This window comes from Plectropomus leopardus, chromosome 19 (genome assembly GCF_026936395.1).
Source record: "Plectropomus leopardus strain MGB_pleo_1.0 chromosome 19, ASM2693639v1, whole genome shotgun sequence".
Taxonomy (NCBI): domain Eukaryota; kingdom Metazoa; phylum Chordata; class Actinopteri; order Perciformes; family Serranidae; genus Plectropomus; species Plectropomus leopardus.
This window is the reverse complement of record NC_142194.1, coordinates 28129894-28151035: the sequence shown is the minus strand read 5'-3', so window position 1 is coordinate 28151035 and position 21142 is coordinate 28129894. Positions and strand designations below refer to the sequence as shown.

Here is a 21142-nt window from a genome sequence, read left to right as displayed (position 1 = left end):
ATACCTTAAAACCACAGTTGCAGAAGAGTTACAGGTTGACACCACCACTTGTTAAATAGGTTATTGCATTGTTAGCTGTGTGTCAGCGTGACTTGTTTTGTGATTTCAGGGGTGGACATGTTGAGAAACAAGAGAAACAACAGAAGAATGAGAAGATGAAGCCAAAAGTGAGAAGGCATCACATCTCAAAGTCTGATGAACCGGATCTGCAGGAGTCTGCCTTCTTGAAGAAGATCATCGCCTACCAGAGGAAGCTGCTGGTACAGCTTTACTGTCCTCTTGTTTCAACGCTCTCTGTTAACTCAGTATTTTCCAGTCCAATATATTACATCAGTTTCAGCAATTAGCAGTTTCTGTTACCTGTGGAGTAACAGTAAATATGACTTCTGATATTAAAGGATTAGGTCTTTTTTCAAATCTGTCCTAAAACAGAACCTACATGCCAGTATAAACATTGAAACAGTTTTCAGTACTGTAACCACTCCTCCTGTTCATACTGACCAGTAAGATGGGAATCACACAGTCCTCGTTCTGTGTAAAAATTCATTCTCAAGTTCAGCTAAAATTAATATGAAGATTAGCTTGAAGGAAAAGGCATTAAGTTAATGTCTTTTTATTCTAGTTGTTTATAATGTATAACCTGATCGGTGTATATTGACTGGAATTTCTTCCTTTTTCTAAATGGCACACAGTATAGCACCCCAAGACAGTTAGACCAGTTTGTTTGGACAGTGCAGACACATTAAGAGCTCTCATCTGTGCCCCCCCTGCAGAACTATTTTGCCAGGAACTTCTACAACATGAGGATGCTGGCGCTGTTTGTTGCCTTTGCAATCAATTTCATCCTCCTCTTCTATAAGGTAATGGGATAGCAGGGATGTTATCAGGTGAGAGATGGAAACCTTTGTTCTTCACAGACCTTCTTTTCTTGTTCCTTGTGTAAAAACTGAAGTCATGGTACGTTCAGACCAACAACCACTACACGAAGGTGAAACACTGCTAAGAGCTGTTGGTATGTTGATGCAGGAAAGAGAGAGAAGATGAAATATTACACTCAGTATGTTTTACATGATAGAAAAAGGCAAATTATTGTGTTAGTCCAACTAAAACTGGGCTTTTAAAATGCATGTCAACATGTTAGTCCGACTACAATTGAACTAAATTGAATTTCTAGAAATTGGACTTACACACCCAAATAATGTGATTGGAAGTTGAGCTATTCCGTCATGTAAACACCTCAGTCGGACTTTAACTGGACTGTGTGTTCTGCGTGTGCTCCTAGTTGCCACACCTGCCTCCCTTGCTGATTAGGGATAGAGACTCTTCATTACCTATGAGGGGGGAAGGAGTGCTGCAAAAAAGTAAGCACTTAGGAGGGGCCTGTTTTTAATTCTGGCTTAGGTGAGGGACATACAATTATAAAAGGTAGTATTTTATATTTATTTTAAATAAAAAAGTCACACCCTAGCCTCTCCCCTCCTCTGAAAAATAAAGTACAGTTCCACAACACCGGCATGGAAGCTAAGCGATGTCCTCCTGTGGCTGTGCCACAGCAAATCATATTTTAGCCACCTAAAAAAAACAATATAAGTTTAAGTTTTCACTGTATTTGAATATTGTCTCCTCTTTACCTTCTACAACAGCTAATGGAGGCAGCTGTAGAGCAGCAGCTCCGCTGTTCAGTGGAGTGTGGTGTTTTTGATATACCAGCTTTAAATCCCCATCAATAAGGGCTGTCTTACAGCAAGATAAAGCAGTAAAAATACTCTTAATACAGTGTTGCCTACATTTAAACTAATTTAGATATTTTTTCAGGGGGATTAAAACCAATCAAATTAAAACTAAACTAAATGTGTTTTTTTTTAAATGACAAAGTGAACTTGTACATCAACATCAAACCTAAGTTTTTCTTATTTTGCACAATGAATGAATATTACATTCACTGGAAAGCATTGTTTTTCATGTCTATCTGCTGATGGGTCATCATGATAACAGTATGCAGAACATGATGTTAGAGACATAAGGATCACTAAAATTAGGTGGGTGATAAGGATCACAAAAATGGATATAACAATATAGGTTATCGGTCAGATGAGTGGTTGTAAATCTGAATATTTGATATCAGCAAAAAATACAATATTGGGCATCCCTACTGCATATTACAAGGTTTTGGGGGTTTGAATCCATGTCTGACAATCTATAAAAAAATGGAGCACTCTCAGCTCTACAAAGGCAGTACCTTTTTATTTTTCGGCTCAAGGAAGGGGTTGCACATGTTTTATGGCCAGACCATAATTTTGTTATTGGTTATATCATCATGGTAAAAACATGTTTCCTGTCTGTTGTTCTCACAAACACAGCTTGATTTCTACATTTAAACAACTATTAAATTGTCTCTACCAGGTTTCGACGTCCTCCTCTGTGGTTGAGGAAAGGCAGGTGGTGTACACCAGCAGTCAACCAGACAGCAGTGTTCAGTGGGACCCACTGGGCGGAGAGGTGTTGGAGACAAAGGAGGAGGTAATGGATGAGGCTGGGGAGCCACTGAAGCCCGTCACAGTGCGCTTCGTCCTGGAGGAGAGCAGTGGATACATGGAGCCCATGTTACGGATCCTGGCTGTCCTGCACACAGTCATCTCCTTCTTCTGCATCATTGGATATTACTGTCTCAAGGCACGATACTGACTGCTGATACAGCACAAAACATTCAAAAAGTTGGAATGTCCATTTACTATTAGTCATTCAAATTGAAATAGCTAACTCCTAACATGTCATTTGCTCTCACAGCAATGATTTACTCTTTTTCTGAGATATTTTCAAATATTTCCATCCAAGGATTTAATTTTTTTTAAATCAACTCACACTGTTATTTATTATATATGACTGTGTGTAGGTGCCACTGGTGATCTTTAAGCGTGAAAAGGAGGTGGCCAGGAAGCTGGAGTTTGATGGCCTATATATCACAGAGCAACCATCTGAAGATGACATCAAAGGACAGTGGGACCGACTGGTCATCAACACACAGTGAGTACCCCCTGTGCCTATTTGATTGTATGCACTTTGTGTTACATGTTAGGCTTGGGCAGTATCTAATATTTCGTACTTTCCTGAAATTTTACCAGGACATATGGTATATGATGGTAAATAACAAATACACAATAAATACATAGTACAGTAAATACACAGTATCAAATATAATAGAATAGAAACCCACAAAATGTTAAGGACAATAATGTTCTCACACCTATTTCCCTTATTAAACAGAGATATACAACTGTATGTCTTTTGAATTCAACTTTCTCTGGTTCACAGAAGACACAGAACACACTTCATTCAAACACAACATTAACAAAACAAAACTCAACCAAGCTGTCTTTGTTACTCTTGCTTGTAATCTAATCCAAGGCTGCTTGTAGACAAGGAAAGCCCTACTAAAAACAGAAGTCTTTGATGGGAATAAAAAAAAAAGCTTCAGTATTTCCAAACTATATAAGACAAGTGTCAATAATTGGGAAATATGTGACCAACCAAAAGAAAAATATTGATGAAGTTTGAGAAAGTCAGAACAGAGTCACAGCGGTGAAGACAGCTGTGCAGAGGAGACATTACCATCACAGTAACCACTGATGTTCATTACAAAGTCCAGACAAAAAAGCAAACATTAAAGGAATTAGTAAATATAGTTTTTGTCTTGAGATTTTTGTTTAGATTTTTTTGTTTAATACTCTACCTTTATGTGACTCATGAGCCTTTTTCCCCTCTGGTTTTTAGATCTTTCCCCAACAACTACTGGGATAAGTTTGTGAAGAGAAAGGTATGTGTGGCTGCTTTTTCTGGGCCAAAGTCACAAAGGATCTGATCTGACCACCAGGTGTCCTCCCAAACCTTCCTGTAGAGTTTCCTCTTCAGAGCTCTTCACAAAGCTGCTGAGACAAACAAACAAAGATAACTCCTAAGACAAGAGAAGGGGCGGAGTTAATCCTGTTTCTATGGTGACATCATTTTTCAGGAGCGTGAAGAACAAATTAAATTTAGATAGGTCTTTTATTTTTACATAATATTTATTTGATGAGGCACATGACTCACTGTGAGTAGGTCTCAGAGCAGGGACACTCAACTTGTTTTGCTTGGGAGCCACTTTTGCAGAATGACAGGAGGCCAGGGGCCAGTCGCAGTAGCCCCATACAGGTTTCTAGGATTTAAAGACATTTTTAGGAACTGTGGACATTCTAGGATTTTAGGACCTTTGTTTGATTCTAGAACAATTCTCGGAATTTTGATTTGACATTCCTTAGATTTTAGGAAGTTCAGAAGATTTTGAGATATTTCAAGGATTGTAGGATGTTTGAAGGTTTTTAGGGTGCTTTGAGAATTTAAGGACATTTCAAGGATTTTCAGACATTTGTAGAATTTTAGGACATTTTGGGGTTTTTTTTATTACATTTTGGGACATTTCAAGGATTTCAGGATATTTCAAGGATTTCGGGGCATTTTTAGGAATTCAGGGGCTTACTCTGATCCTCCACTGGCATTTTTTTATGCACTCTGAATTCTTATGTACACTAAAAGCACAGAGACAATTCCTAATGTGAATCACCTATTGTGAATTAGAAAATGGTTTAGGGGCCACACGGCACTCTATCAGGGGCCAGGTTTGTCCTGCAGGCCATAAATTGAGTATGTCTGGATAAGAGCCACCTTATTCCAGAAAAGATGTGGCTCGTACGTGATGTCTGACCAGGTTGGAAATCAAAAGTCTTTATACATGATCATTATCAACAGGGTTTAAGGCCAGCCATCCTTAAGAGGGGGAGATGTAAAATCATCCAAAAAATGTCCCAGATTTTGAGAGCATCGCTCTTGAAGATATTTATCGTACATGTGATTGTTTACATAAGTAGAAACAGAAATAGTTGTGTCAAGGATGACAAAAGAGAGCTTGATGAGAAGTTTAAACTCTGGCTCCTTTCTCACGTCCACACAGTTGACCAGTCACTGCGTGAGCCTGGTTGTCTCAGACTGACATACTTTTAGCATCAACGTGCTTTGTGAATGACTCTTAGAACAAAACTAAAGTCTCCTGATGTTAGGATTGAGGCAGCTCTTATTTTTAGGAGTTTCTCCTCACTCACCCTTGAGCTACTTTTAGCCTGAGTATGTTTTGTGAATACGATCCCAGATAATCTCCTCCAGTCCATGTTAATTCTGACAGTGGATAATGAGATTGCATTTATTTGATATGGTTTGTTTCATGAAGGCAGTTTTCAGCTATGGGGCTGGGTTGACATGGTTTAGCTACTGTGGACTCAGGATAGATGTTGGGAGATGTTCTTTAGATTTTTATTATATTCATTTAGTCTATTATAATAAAGCTGAGTTTAGACTGTAGGAGTCTTAAAATCAGCCCTGGCAGCAGGTTGTATCACACCCACGTGGATAATTTTACAGATTTTTCTTTTTTTGATCAGTAACACAAGATTTAAAGTAATTGCATATCACACACTACATGATGGAAAGTTTCTCTTGGCATAAGGAGCTCTGTACCCCATTTAGCTTTGTCTCTGATGGACAGACTGTAACTCCCCTCTCTCTTTCACAAACACACACAGACAGGGACAGAAATGTTTTATATACTCATTTTATGATGATTTATGGCACGTATCAGTGAGGCCTTTCTTCTTCCTGATCAGCTGTGCAGTGAACCAAAAAAGCAGCCTGTGTGGCTCTTCAGTTGTCATTTCATTTCTATCCACAGACCTTAAACAGGTTAAACAAAAAAAAACCTTTTTGACATTTATAGGATTTTAAGGAAATTTTGTGGATTTTAGGATGCTTCTAGTATTTTAGAATATTTCTTGAATTTTAGTAAGTTTCTGAGACTTCAGGACTTTAGGACCTTAGCTAGGACCTCTGTCTGGTGTGGAGGATCCTCCACTGACCCTTCTTTTGATAAGCAAACTCTATTGTTGTTATTTTTGTTTTATGGTGTGTAATTTCATTTTTTTGACTTTTTTAAAAAAAATAACAAATAAATCTACCTTCTACCTTCTTCTTATTAAAAGTACTAAGAAAATCACAGTCTGGATCACTTCATTGTTATTGTGATTTAGAAAATGGTTGGGGGGCCACACGGGGGACCAGGTTTAGCCAGTGGGCTGTAGGTTGAGTATCCTTGCTCTGGTAAAACACAATGGATGTTCTGGAAGCCATAAGATGAAGATACTGTCCCAGACTACTTCTTGTGTGCAACTGACAGAAAGCAGCATGACACATCTGTTCATGGCTGACGTTTAGTTTTAAACCAAAAAAACAGTATATTCTACTTCTATTTGAGATGTTGTCCCACTGCAAAGACTTTGTTCCTGCTCTTCCTCAGGTGATGGATAAATATGGCGAGTTTTACGGCCATGACCGCATCAGTGAGCTGCTGGGAATGGACAAGGCTGCTCTGGACTTCAGCGACTCTCACAAAAAGAGGAAGCCCAGGAGAGACAGCTCCCTGGCTGCTGTGTGAGTATTCTCTGTGTGTGTGTGCGTGTGTGTGTGTGTGTGTGTGTGTGTGTGTGTGTGTGTGTGTGTGTGTGTGTGTGTGTGTGTGTGTGTGAGAGAGAGAGAGAGAGACTTATGTATTAATATGTATCTCCACTCTAAGAACTTTAAATTATTGCTACACCAAATACAGTAAATGCAGCCTAATGTGTATAGAAAACAAATATTGAATGAATTCAATCTGGGTGTTAGTCGGGTTGTTAGTTAATTGACTTTTGAACTAAAAGGATGCTGTTTAATCAGCATCTTGATATCCCACACCTGTCAGGTAGATGGATTATGTTAAAAAAGAGTGTTCACTAACATGAATTTTAACAAATCTGCAAACAAAATTTAAGAGAAATATATCGATCAAGTGTGAAAAAAGTCTGAGATCTTAAACCTGTGAAAAATGGGAGCAAAAACAAGTGTTGTGTTTAAGTATTTGATTAGTATGTATAGAAAGTGAGTAGTCAAATGTACAGTGTTGACTGGTTTACCGAGCATGGGGTGCACATTTGACATCATGTTCAGAGTAGCTGTAGCTGTCTATAGTGGGCTGACCAGTTATCACACTGACAAAGATAGACTGGAGTCAGAGCATATTCACATCTGTCTTTGAAAGGATTCCCTTTACATGATTAAAAAAAAGGCATGTTTTCTTTATGCGGGTCAGGTCAGTGCTCATACAGAGTAATGAATAATAGTTTTTTTTTTTACAAGTGATAAATATAAAGTCCAGGAAAGTAACAGTAAAAGTTAACATCCACCTCTCCTTAATACAAGCTTTTCTTCCTTACCTCTCATGCATTTACTGAATAAGTTGCCAATTTAAAGGTCTTGGGCTGTATTCACAGACACTGAGAATACTCTCAGAGAGCTCCAGATTTAGCCATAAATTTTCTAGTCGTAGTCTTGGGATTGATTTAGGAAAATTGTCAGAGCGACTCTGATCAGCAAGGGGCAGAAACTTTTATCTTGGTGAGGAGCTGTTGTAGACACCCAGACACGCCCTTTTATGAGACTGCAAGGTGTGGATACCCAGTGAAATGAAATGAACTGCATCACTATAGGAAGGTTTTTATTAAAGATCTGTGCAAAAGATGACTGCGAGATGACTGTTTCCACTGAGTGATGTTTTGCGACTTCTCCTCTTGCAATAACATTCCCAGAAGCATGGTGATGGATGTTAGAACATCAGCAGGTTTATTTCTGTTGCAGCCACCACACTATCCATCATTATTTCCAGTCCTAGGCAACATAGACATGTTATGGAGCTTCAATGGAAAGAAATGACATCGACCACAAACATCCTCCCTGCACCATTTAATCTGTAGTGTTTCATTTACTGTCACCCAGCATTTGGAGAATATTTCTGCGACCTCTTTATGTTTCTGCAATTTTCTCCTCTGCTTCAGAAAACTCTTAAGCCTTTTAAAAATCATCCTCCCTACTTCTAACAATTTTTAACTTTAGATGCTCTCTTAAAGGCTAAAAAACAATTTAATAAAAACAATTTTCAGAGAACTTTGTCACTAGGAGCAAGTTTTTGTACTAGGAAGCTTTGTGAATACAGGCCCTGATTTCTCAATCATTTCATATGATGTGAGTCATTCTTATCCAGCAACTCAAATTCTGTCCCTTATTTCAGCAAACAAAAGTTTATCACACTATTTACATTACAAAGGGCAGTGAAGAGCATACTCGTGCTCTTTTTTATTTCTCCGAGATGATTCACTTGACAAAGCAGTGTTTGCTGGCCTGTTGCTGTATTAAGAGGCAGAGTAACAGTTCTCATCTGAAAGCAGACCTGTTTATCTTTGATTGGTGTGAATAATTCCCAACAAGTCCATTTGTACACACTGGACACACACTATTTGCTCTGAAAGCAGAGTTTTCCTCAGAGGCGCGGGGTCCTCTGCTGATCATATGATCTGACTCATGATCATCCTCTATGAGCCTCTCTCTCTCTCTCTCTCTCTCTCTCTCTCTCTCTCTGTCATCAGGCTCAACTCCATTGATGTCAAGTACCAGATCTGGAAGCTGGGGGTGGTCTTCACAGATAATGTGAGTATGCAGAGGCACAAACTCACTCAGCAGCCATGTCTAGCTTCATCCAGTAGATTCACTGCACCAATCTCTTGCTTACAAATAAGTGAGGTTTCAAAGACATTTCCTTTTTTTCAGAGAAGAATTTGAATATTATGATGTCCACAGGTATTCCAAAAGTATTCAGTTTTTTATTCATAGAATAAAATTGATAAAATTCTGTTAATGGATAATTATAATAATATGTGAAATGTGGCTTAATTTGCCATCTTTAAAGATATTTTCTGATTTCTTATTCACAATAACTACACAATCACTTCAGTGCACCATACAGCCTTACACTGACTTTGTTGAATAGGCTTGAGGTTGTTACAGATGTGGTTTCAAGGAAATATGGGAATGCTTTGTTAATGTTGTATTTATTACAGTATATGGTAAGTGTAAATACCATAACAAATAGTCTGACTTAAATGCCCAAATTTTGAAATCCCCTCTGTATTATAATTAGGGCTGAATCTGAATGTCTGGCTATTCAAATATTCACTAATTGGGTAAGGAATTCAGTTTCTAATTTAGGGATTTTGATATATTTATTAATTTATTGCAGAGGACAAATGTCACTGTAATGATGGTGAGAAATAAATACATCTTAGATTAGTTGGAGTTAGTATGCTCTGCTTCTGTTTTGCAGGGCTTTGTGAGGTTATTGTGAGTACTTTATAGGGCTATAATAATTTATCCATGATAATAAAAATTGTCTCCAGCTGTGTAAAAACACAAACACTTGAGCCCCCACTCGCAGCTCACACTGAGTGGAGCCCTTTCCTGCAGCGCAGGGCAGGCAAATTTTAATATCTTCCATTGTGAGGTCACTTATCATTTCAGACACACAATGAAATTTAGCAGACTCATTTAGGACACTGGACACAGATTATTGTATTGCCTAACTGTCAGAGTTTTTAACTAACTTTACAAACTAGGCCTATAAAGTGTCAACCGCTGTCAAGCAGTTAAAGGCACACCGGGCTCTCCCTCACCTGAAGCTCTGGGGTTCTCTATGTGTCTCCATGTGTCTCTCTATCACCTGACACTGATAAAGGCCTATAGGCCTTTATCAGTGCGTATACGCCATCTACCCACCCCCTGCACGTTGACCAAAGCTTTGAATATTCTCTGTTAATCATTGCCAAAGCTCCAGAGCCCAGAAAATTGTATTTGGGACAGCCTCAAAAACAATCATTATATAATTATTTCAAAGTTTCATAAACAGCGTTGTTAAGAAAAAAACATAAAACAAACAAACAACATCAGTAAAATACACAGAAAATCTTGTAAACATCTAAATCATTGCAGGGCTAACTTCCTGCGTTCTGTCTCACTTTTGTCTCTTTAAAGAGAAGTTTTGGTTCAGTTTAATTCTGGGATCATTTATAGTATTTAATGTCACATTTTCATGAACTGATACACTCACCCTGGACAAATGTTGAAACCTCATGTAAATGAGGCCAGATATTAAACAAAGACATTTGTCATTTGTCTGTAGCCTCATTCTCACTACACAGAAAACCCCGCAAACACCTGCTAACATCTGGCTTTTTAATGCAAAGTACAATCAGCATTCACACTCATGTAGTAGACATGGATTTTTATCGCCTTACGGCTCCGATCGGCTTAGATGAAAAGACAACACCCCGGTGAATGTGCTAATTTCAGCTCCTTAACCAGCGAGATGCGCCATCACTGATTGCTGTCCGTGTCCTCTGAGGAAGCTCTAAAACACAGATCCAAATACATCTGCGCTGAGTTTGAAAGGGGGATTTAAAAGTCAAAGTAAGAAATAAATAAATCACTGAAAAGTTTTCACAGACCTCTGTTCCTGCTGCTTTCTACTGATTACCTGAGAGCAGTATACAGTAGTCACTGCACTGACTAACCTGTCTGTCCCTCGCTCCCTGCAGTCCTTCCTGTATCTGGCCTGGTATATGACCATGTCCATCCTGGGTCACTATAACAACTTCTTCTTTGCTGCCCATCTACTGGACATCGCCATGGGCTTCAAGACGCTCCGTACCATCCTGTCCTCAGTCACACACAACGGCAAACAGGTAAAAAAAAAACATACACATACTAAGCACAGTATCGTCAACATAAATACTATTTCAGCTTTTGCACGCTTATACTCAAACACCTACCTGCAACTGATTGATCCAGTTCTCGCAAAAATGAGAAAAATGATATAACAAATGCTTAGCACTGTATAATATTTGGTTATAGGCATGCATCTATCTATAAAGTCAGGGAATGTATGTGTGTGTGTGTGTGTGTGTGTGTGTGTGTGTGTGTGTGTGTGTGTGTGTGTGTGTGTGTGTGTGTGTGTGTGTGTGTGTGTGTGTGTGTGTGTGTGTGTGAGAGAGAGGGTGTGCTTGTCCTCCTCATATTTCAAGAACAAAATCACTTGACGACTGTGTATTGCTGAGGAACCGAGGATGTAAATTGTCAAATATGGTGTGTTGTGAACAGGCATTTTTAAACGTGCACTGCACTTGTATCAATAACTTTGTCACACTTAACAATATAGAATGCTGGTGAACATTCAAATGGCTCTTAACAAACAATGAATTTGAATTTGAGTCCAGCTTCTCACGCACAAGTGGGAAATGTCCAACTTTGTTCTTCAAACTCACCCTCTCTGCTTTCCCCTCTAGCAAAAGCAAGTCTTTCCACAGCAGCCACCTTTGTTTGTTTGTTTTTTGACAGTGGGGGACATTGTGTCCAGAGATGCATTCATTGCATAGTTTGTGTTTTGCATTTATACCTCAGAAATAAAAAGGGATTCTTTAATTAGAATAGAATTAGGAATAGAAAAGAGGAAAAAATGCAGTATTTTGTGTAATTTTTGTTTGAAATCATTAATAGAACACTTCTCAGTCATAATTTTTCTATAATCTCATTTGAATTTAAAAAAAAAAAATTGTGAGAAAATAATGTAGTGAACCCAGTATTGTGAATCATATTGTGAGTTTAGTGAAGCGTTGCATCTCTTTTCCAGACCAGAGCAGGCAAGGAAAAGTGATGAACTGCGTGCTTGTCACAACCGCCCTGCTACTGTATGGAGCTTCCTTCCACAGTTTTCCACAAAGGAGTGTCAAACTACTCTCAAGGACACCAACACATAAATAATTAAGTGTCCTGAAAGACAGTTTAAATGTTATACACAACTTTTTAATGTATACAAAAATGTATTTTACAGTTTCACATTTTTAATGTATACAAAAATGCTGACTGTTGTTTTTCCTCAGTCAGCTGAGCATGTTGTTGTGGTCCTGTATTGTCTTCCTGTAGTCTGTAGTGCATTACTGCAGTGTGTGTTTGTCTCTGTCCTCCAGCTGGTGTTAACAGTGGGCCTGTTGGCAGTGGTGGTGTACCTCTACACAGTCGTGGCCTTCAACTTCTTCAGGAAGTTCTACAACAAGAGTGAAGATGGAGAACTGCCAGACATGAAGTGTGACGACATGTTGACGGTGAGGATAACAAGTGTAGAGCTGTCTGTGCTGTAGTGCAGAAAGTAAACACGCTAAAATTACTATTTATGTAACCCTTAGGGACTGTTTTAATATTGCATGCTCTTATTACTCTGCGCACAATATGCACATTTCAAAATCAAGCTTTAAAAAATATTTTCAGTTGACAGTGCACCTAGTGGAAATAGCATGTATTTTCTCCCTATGCCAAATATGGTACAAGTGACATCATCAGGTACTAAAAATGACAAATTCCAAGTCAAAAGCCCAGAATGACACCCAGAAATAATACAATGCATGTTTTTATGCCTTGATGGCTGTGGGATCAAAAATGTCGGTGGAGAATTTTTTGCACTTAATAGTCAGAATGTAACAATTTTCTTTCCACAGTGTATTTTATACTTATTGTAGGAGCTGAACTGGAAATTTCAAGATTAAACAAAAGTACACAATCTTGCCAAAATGTATGCCATATGAATGAACACAGCCAAAATGATAAAAAAATGAAGAATGAAAAGCACATAAAATGTGTCAAAAAGTCCGTAAGGGTTAAATAGAGTATGGTGGGTTTGGCTATGGTGATATTGGGGCTGTTTCTGGTAAAACAAAAAGGATCTTACTCTTTAACAAAAGGGGGTTGTCTCTGGAAGATCCTTCCATAATATATTCAGACACTTGGAATAACAATGTGAGCCTGTCGGCAGCAAAAACAAACACTTTGATTAGACATAAATTGACAGTGTGAACATGCCCGAGTGTTGACATCACAGCCTGTTTGGTGGCTGCTGGTTGCAACGCTCTCACTCAATGCTGCACCAGTTTGAAAAATGGCTGATCCATTCATCACTTAGACTCAGAAACATGGGCAAATAGGGTCCAGGTTGAAAAATACTTGAGTTATCCTTTAAGACCATGCCTCCACTTGCTACCTCCTCACTACCGTTTAGTCTCTTTGCTTTGGGCAGTGGCTCGCTGCTGTTCTCACTGCTAATATCAGTAAAGTCTGAAGGCAGGAAGTCTCCTGAGGAGCTGTCTGTGAAGAGGGTCCAGGTCCATGTATGGATATAAAGTCATGGGTCAGAGCTCTTAGTCTGACAGTGTTCCCCCTCAGGCTCCATCTGTGCTTCAGCTCAGCTGCAGGAAGATTACATGCTCTCTTCAGCAGCTGTTGGCTTTTTAGGAATAGCAACAGTGCGTGTGGCATTAACAAAGATGAGTTTTAATCAGGGTACCAACCTGGGTTTGTTCATCATGATGTGAGCTCGATTCAGCCTCTGAGTTCTGTAAAAGTGATGGTCCAGGATCAGATCCAGGATAGAAGATGGAAACAGGAAACCAGTTTCATGATACTGGAGCAAGTTTGCCATCATAGCATTCTAAATAAACCAGTTGAAAGTGACTCAGCTGTGATGTACAGGGAGGCAGCAGCAGTGTTCACTTCACGCTAAAGGCTGTACACAAAGAGTAGGTTCATTATGCATTTTAAACTTTGGTAGCATAATGTTCCATTTATAAAATGCCTGTAACTAACCAGTTGAAACCTGAGCGAATTGGCTTGATTTCGTAAAAACAAAAACAACACAGAGCCCCAAAGAAAGCACTAGCATCACATGAAAGAAGTGACCAAAAAAATTAGCAGGAAATTTAAAGAAAGATTGAAAGAAAATTATTTCTTTTAAAGAAAAAAAAAGGAAATGACCAGGGAAAAGTGCTTAAAAATGCATACTAATTCTGTAATATAATTCTGTGATATTAAATATGATCTATGATAATTAGAAATATGTTTTCTTCTAGATGTTTGCCTTTATATTCCCTGGACATTTGAGTTTTACTAATCTTTTTTTAAAAAAAAAGCTTCTTAATCTACTAATTTGTTACAGTTCCTGGAACATTTATTTATTTAATGTTTATTTAAAGGGATACAGCACTTTACTGAGCATCGGTATAAAATACAACTGTAAATATGCCGGAGTTAGCAGGACTGCTATTTACGGTATTTCCTTGGCAGGTAACAATAATATATATAACAATAATATAACAATAGAAATATAAAGAAAGACAGAAAAAGGGAAAAAAACAAAGAAAATGAACAATTCATAGAACAAAAGTGCAGTAACAGTAATGTAAACTGAATGGTATAAAGTGCATGGTGCAGAGTGTACTATGTACAAGGTGCAAAATCCAACATGTGTTGGTTGTGTGCATTTGTCATGGATCACTTAATAAAAGAACAAAGAGCTATATTAATATGCAGTATACATTTCATACCAAGTTGCTTATAGCCTTTCCTCTCATATTTTGAAAGAAATTGCACCCATTTGTCCGGGGTTCAAAGTTTTAAATACTTGTGAAAGCAGCAAAAGAAAAGTGAGGTTGCTCCAGGTTTCAAAGGGTTAATGTATATAAGCTTAACAAGTGTAATCAGGTAGGAAACGTGAACATGTCAAGTCAAATATCCAGGCCCATGCTGTCAGTGATGGAGGGAGGAAACAGGTAAAGCCAGAGTGAATCCGAGCTGTGATGATGATGATGATGATGATGATGATGATGATGATGATGATGATGATGAGGAGGAGGAGGAGGAGGAGGAAGAGGTTGCTCTCTGCTACTCAGCCATCTGAAAGAAATACTATATAAGGGCTCCATGGTTTGTGTTTTCTGGGGGTGGGAGGGGGCCTTCTGTCACCCGGAAATTTCAGAACACACACACTTTAATCCCCTATAGTCAGTCACCCATAGCATTCCGTAGAGCTCTTGTGTTTCCTATTAAGGGCCCGTGGGTGGCAGCTCTAACTGCTCTACAGGATGGTGACAGGAGCTTAGAGGGATGGAGGGATGGACTGATGGAGGGCCACTGCCCAGGGCAGCTTTTTGCTCTTTCCTCTCTACCCTTTTTATGAATAAATCCCTTACAATAACACTGACAGCAGGATGAGAGGATCTGAGCTGATGGCTTCTTTTCTCTTCCACTTGTTCCTCTCTTAGCCTCCGTCTGTCTGTGCGAGGCTTTTCACATCGTCTTCCCTCTCTCTCTCCGTTTGCTCTTTTCCTCTCTGCATCTTGTTCCCTATATATACACTGTATGGCTGACATACCTTTTAAGGTTTTCTTTCTCTCTGAACAGTTTCACAATTAAAACAAATTAATTCTCTTTAACATTATTTTACTGTAATTGTTTTTTATTGTGTTCAGATTATAATGTCCATACTACAAATGTTCATCGTGAATGCACACTCAGCAGAAGCATAATGTCCTGGACACAGACCATGTAACTGCCTCAGATCTCACACAATGAGGGAAAATCTTTTCTCTAAAAAGTTTGTATGTTGAACAAAACATTCATTCTGTTGCTTTACATCTTTTTGCTGTGCAGGAATGATTTTTGAACAACGCAGGTCAGCAAAGCTGTTGAAACAAAATTGGGTGCAGCATTTACGCACTTTTATTTTTAGGTTTCTTCAGCTTTTTACCCTGTTTAAAACATTACTTAGAAAAGGAATCAAAAAGTCATGAAATGCAAAAGCTTACATCGCTAAACATAGATGGGTAATTAAAATAGTTACGCAACTAATTCAGTTTCTAAGAGGGTAACTAGTAATTTGTAAGCTATTAAATTTCATCAGGTAAGTCCCATTGAGATCGAGATCTCATTTTCAAGAGAGACCTGAGTACATAATAAAAACATAAAAGATAGATAGATAGATAGATAGATAGATAGCTATAGATAGATAGATAGATGCATGTGTATTATTGATCAGCTGTATAAGTATTTAAAATTTGTGTAGGGTAAATTAACAAACAATTAACAATATTAATACTCTCTCTTTTTCTCTCTCTTTCTTCCTGGGTCTCTCTCTCTCTCTCAGTGCTACATGTTCCACATGTATGTGGGCGTGAGAGCAGGTGGAGGGATCGGTGACCAGATTGAGGACCCAGCAGGAGACGAGTACGAGATCTACCGCATCATCTTTGACATCACCTTCTTCTTCTTTGTCATTGTTATCCTCCTGGCAATCATACAGGGTGAGAGATCCAACAAACACACGCACACACTGACTGAAAAGACGGGTGCTAACCCAATGGAGATGACCTTCCTTTTGTTCTGCTAGTTTTTTCAGCATCAAAGAATTATTAAAGGGGTCTGTGGGGCTAACACTAGTCTTGGGTCAGATCCAGATCACACAGCTGTGCCTCAGCAGTCATTATCATGGGCATTGGTAGGAAGAACCATTGGTTTGTGGACTCCTGTTTTGAAGCCTTGAGTTCACCAATCTGGCCATTGCCATCTTAGATTTTTGGAACAGAAAGTGACCGTATTTGGACGGGAGGGTGGAGCTACCCCTTAACACTAGCTGCTAGCTTGGTTACACATTGTATTTACAGTCTATGATTAACTGTTATGATGCTAATGGTAATTTTAGCTTGCAGAAAACCGGCTTAGACCCATTGAAACAAAATGTACGTAGAGGAAAAGCTGAACATCTGACTCCTAAGAGGGTCTTTTAGTACAACCAAACATTGGACAAGACCTTTTCAGGTGGCTGAAACGTTACTCTCATGTACTAAAAAAACAACTCTAAATTAGCATCCACTAGGCCTAAATTCTGTGAAGTTAGAGTTATGTCATGGTCATCTCGGTGGTGATAAGCCCAGGATGCAGCGATGATAACCTGGCAAAAAAGTGGCATGCAGATAGCAATTTGAAGGGTTAGGCAATGCTAGGCTATTTACTCAAAGTCTGTATGCAGTGAGTCAGACTACAGTCTTCATATTATTATCATAATATTGATCACAACTTTAATAATTAATAATTGATGGCTGCATTCCATTGACTTGTTTGATCAAGCAGCAACCTCTTGGGCTGAAAAAGAAATCAACACCTAAGTGCAAAAAACTGCAGTTGCTCTAAAAGCCACTGGAGGCTGGCACCAAAGCAGAGTCAATCGTTAAGGATGTTTATTTTAGGTGCTGCAAGAATAAGGTCAGGAGAATCATTAAAGATCTCAACCACTCAGATAATGGGCTCTTCTCGCTGCTAAGGCTGGGAATAAAATGCCAATTACAGCAGATGGCACTGAGAGGAGGACAAAGGGATCCTAAATGAAGACCCTGCCTATTACGTCTTTTTTCTAATGATTTTAAAGGAACTGAAGGAATGACGAGATTACATTTAACGGAATTATATCTTATGATTTCATTAAACAAACTGATTGACTGGTTGATAAAAAAAAAAAATAGTTTTGCTCCATTGCTGGTTGTCCTGTCAATGACAACTGTACGGGGGGTAAATTTTAATATAACTCACAATGTAACATTTTATTTAGACTAAAAGTTCTGCATAATAGAGGGCATAGCCACTTTGAGTGAAGGTCGATGCCCTCTTTTGACAAGTCTCTAATTGTCCTTTAAAAAATATAAACATAATGTGTGTGAATCATAATGTGTATTTACAATATCTTCAGGGAAGTAAACCATATGCAAAATCAAATAGTATTGAGCCAACTCTGCCTTAATCAATTAGTTTCAAGCCACCTTAAATAAATATCATATTACATACATGCTATTTGGAATATTTTCACCACTTCACCTTGCTGTAAGACAGCCCTTACTGACCGTGATTTGATGCCGTTATATTAAAAAACATCTGATTCCGCTGAGAAGTCATTTTACTTTACTGAACGGAGGAGCTGCTGCTCTATCGCTGCCTTCATCAGCTGTCGTGGAAGCTAAAGAGGAGACAATATTCAAATAAAGTGAACACTTACAGTGATATTGATTTTGTTTTGGTGGTTAAAATATGTTTTGCTGCAGCCTCGTCTACAGCAGGACATGGTTAACTTCTCTGCTGGTGTTGTGTTGTAGACTGTTTCCATGTTGATATGTTTTAGCACCACCTAAACATGATCCAGACCCTCTGAGGGTTTATTTGCTTGCTTTACTTGTCAAAGCAGAAGGGCGGTTGGGGTGTGACTCTTTTTGCCAATCTTGACTGTACCAAAGCTCTAAACGCTTTTCCCAACCACTCAACCTTCCTCCTTCAAAACTTTTTTTTGAGTTCCCAGAAAATGTAGGTGGTATTGCAGCCAAAGCAACTAGCAAACAGCATGGGCATTACTTATCACCAAAACAAACATCTAATCATGCAAATCCTCCTCAAAATATGTTCTTGTTAGAGGACATTTTTACAATTCTGGCTATGATAAATGCTGTGATTTTGCTGATTTTTTAAAAAAAAATATGCCTTTCGCATCCGTTAGTGGAATGTGAGGTTTAGAGGTGATTTAAGAAAATACAAAATACTACCATTTAAAGTTGTCTGTCCCTCACCTAAGCCGACATGTCTGCCCCAGAGCTTTTTTTTAAAAAAAAATTATGCTCAATCCATTTTGCAGCACCCCTTCCCCCCTCATAAATAACAAACAGTCCCTAGCCCTAACCACAGAGGGAGGCGCGTTAACAGGTGGGAAACACTATTCGTTGGAAAACACATGGCAGCAGAACACCTGTAGATTTGGTTTATTAAAGATGTTAGCAAAGCAACACAAGTCATAGAATAAGCGCAACAGAAATGTCGGATGGCTCAGACCACCATGTTATCTTTATATTTTTATTTGTTACTGGTACAACTGACAACAGAAATAAACAAGTGCAGAATTTTGCAGAATTTACATATCCCCACAATTCAAAACAGTATCCAGTTTTCTACTTGGAAGTGACTTTTGGTGTTAAGTGTGACATCACTGTGATTCAGTCTGTAGCATGTGATATGTGTGCCTCCAGACCTTTCTGAGAGATAATTGTCACACATAGATCCACTACTATAAAGGGTCTTGTGGATAAAACAAAAGACTCAAGGTTTTCAGGTGGCTGTCGTCCAGTCAGTTTAATTGTTCTCCATCTGTGGTCTGATCATTTCAGGGTTGATCATCGATGCTTTTGGAGAGCTGAGGGACCAGCAGGAACAAGTGAAAGAAGACATGGAGGTGAGAGGAAACACACATACACTATACTACTTAAAACAATGCAGTACTATACATGTGACTGGCAGGTCCAATATAAAAATGTCTATCTCCACTCAGCCACATTTTCTTCCACTCATATGCAGGTTGCAATTTAACAGCCAGCAGATTTACAAGTAAAGCGTGGCAGGTGAATGTTTTATGTAATGACCTATCTTCCATGTTTCTCTTGCAGACCAAATGTTTTATCTGTGGAATAGGTAATGACTACTTTGACACAGTGCCACATGGCTTTGAAACGCACACGCTACAGGAGCACAACCTCGCCAACTACCTGTGAGTACACCTTGACCTTCTGAGTGTTTGTGTGTGAACTTGTATCTCTATCATAGTGTCACTCAGTACTTTATTCACGTTCGCCTCATGCAAGACCCCTGATTGGAAGACTCAAAGTGCTGCCTTTTGGTGTGCTGATATTATTGTTGCAGTTATGTCAGAACACTTTGTTATTAGAAACACAGTCTAAATGCAACAAGGTGGCAGACACATTTCACAGATGTATGATTCTGAATGTGTCTTAAACCTTCCTATGAGACAGACCATAGACTGTATATAAAGATGGATGACACGCCCCCTCTTACCCCCGTTATACTTAAGTTGTTTTTTTTGTCTAAGTGACGAATGGGAACAGTAATTTTTTAAATTAGTACAGTAACAAGCGAACCAGGCTGAAATGTAAGCACGTAGGGCATGTTCGCACCGTCAATTTATGTCCAGTGAAAGCATTTGTTTTTGCCATGGACAGGCTCAGATTGTTAATGTTAGTGTCTGACATTATGAGAAGAAATCCTACAGATATAGACCTTTTTGTTAAGGAGTCACATCCTTAGTGTTCAACCATAAAGGGCCCCGAAATTGCCATTACCAAAGTCACCAGACTCCATTTAAATAAACTGTAATTTTAGCATGTAAAGACACAGCGTGTTTTCACATCTGATTGGGTGAATTAAAGGTTTATGTCAGTCAAATCAGAGTTGGAAAGACAAACCAAGACAGCTTTTTTGTTGATTTTTAAACAAAATGTGTATTACAATGATGAAATTACAGGAGAGATTCCAAACATTGTTGTTCTCGTTGGTCACCTAGACAGAAAAAAAAATGAATAGGATCCAGGTAAAAACCTGTGAACATCAGGCTCTGTCAGTGTGTGTGATAATATTGTCAGTGGATATGTTTTTCTAAGTTGTGTGTGTGTGTTTGTGTGTGTTTCAGATTCTTTGTGATGTATCTCATCAACAAAGATGAAACAGAGCACACAGGCCAGGTAAACCTGCTCTTTTTCCTTTGCTCTCAGTAAATGTACATGACTTTTCTGTTGTAATGGGGTTAGTACAGCTCAGCTTTAACCTATTTCCAGTGCTACTGATCCTTGCGCCTCACATTGTTCAGTATGATTCAAACACACATACTATATCAATAGGCATAAAGCATAGATATAACTTAAAATGATTTATAAGTATCAAGTGTCTTATGGATGCTTATGACTCTTTATGCACTACAGGTTGAATGATGGGGCTTATAATGCATTATAAATACCAATACTCACCTATTCACACATCAAAAATCAACTGTAGTAAGGACTCATAGTGTGATATAACAGTCCATGAAATATCATTGTATGTGTTAAGTAAAGTGAGGTGCTCTAAGATAGATGCTGTAAGTTTGCCAGCTAACCAGTGTAGGGTCTACTTGCAAGCTATCATTAGCTGCTGGATTGTTTGCTAACTTCAGAATTCATATATCACATAATCATGTGCTTGATATGCTTGAATATGCTTGAACCAATGAATCTCGCAAATAGCCTGTTTTGGGTGGGGTTAGTGGTATACTCACTGCGGATTTTGATGACTGCAACAGTTACTGTCACTTAGGATGACATAGATTCATCCTAAGTCATAGATTCTTATAAATGCGTGAAAATTATTATTTAACACGAACAATGAAACATTATGATGGTGCATAAATTGTTATAAATGCACCTCACTTTACTAAAGATACATACAATGATAACTTATGATATTGTAT

At 38.5% G+C, this 21142-nt stretch overlaps 1 protein-coding gene across 5 annotated transcripts in view; it reads left to right on the top strand.

The window, feature by feature from the left end:
- ryr2a (ryanodine receptor 2a (cardiac)) overlaps window positions 1-21142 on the top strand; it is a 246285-nt gene that overhangs the window by 215815 nt on the left and 9328 nt on the right. For all 5 annotated transcript variants that reach the window (XM_042507822.2, XM_088070115.1, XM_088070117.1 and 2 more), the window contains 13 exons: window positions 110-260; window positions 774-860; window positions 2404-2673; window positions 2894-3024; window positions 3772-3814; window positions 6377-6510; window positions 8535-8595; window positions 10536-10682; window positions 11964-12098; window positions 15965-16121; window positions 19017-19081; window positions 19293-19393; window positions 20330-20381. In XM_042507822.2, coding sequence (XP_042363756.2) covers window positions 110-260; window positions 774-860; window positions 2404-2673; window positions 2894-3024; window positions 3772-3814; window positions 6377-6510; window positions 8535-8595; window positions 10536-10682; window positions 11964-12098; window positions 15965-16121; window positions 19017-19081; window positions 19293-19393; window positions 20330-20381 — 1534 coding nt within the window. The remainder of the gene's footprint in view (window positions 1-109; window positions 261-773; window positions 861-2403; window positions 2674-2893; window positions 3025-3771; window positions 3815-6376; window positions 6511-8534; window positions 8596-10535; window positions 10683-11963; window positions 12099-15964; window positions 16122-19016; window positions 19082-19292; window positions 19394-20329; window positions 20382-21142) is intronic.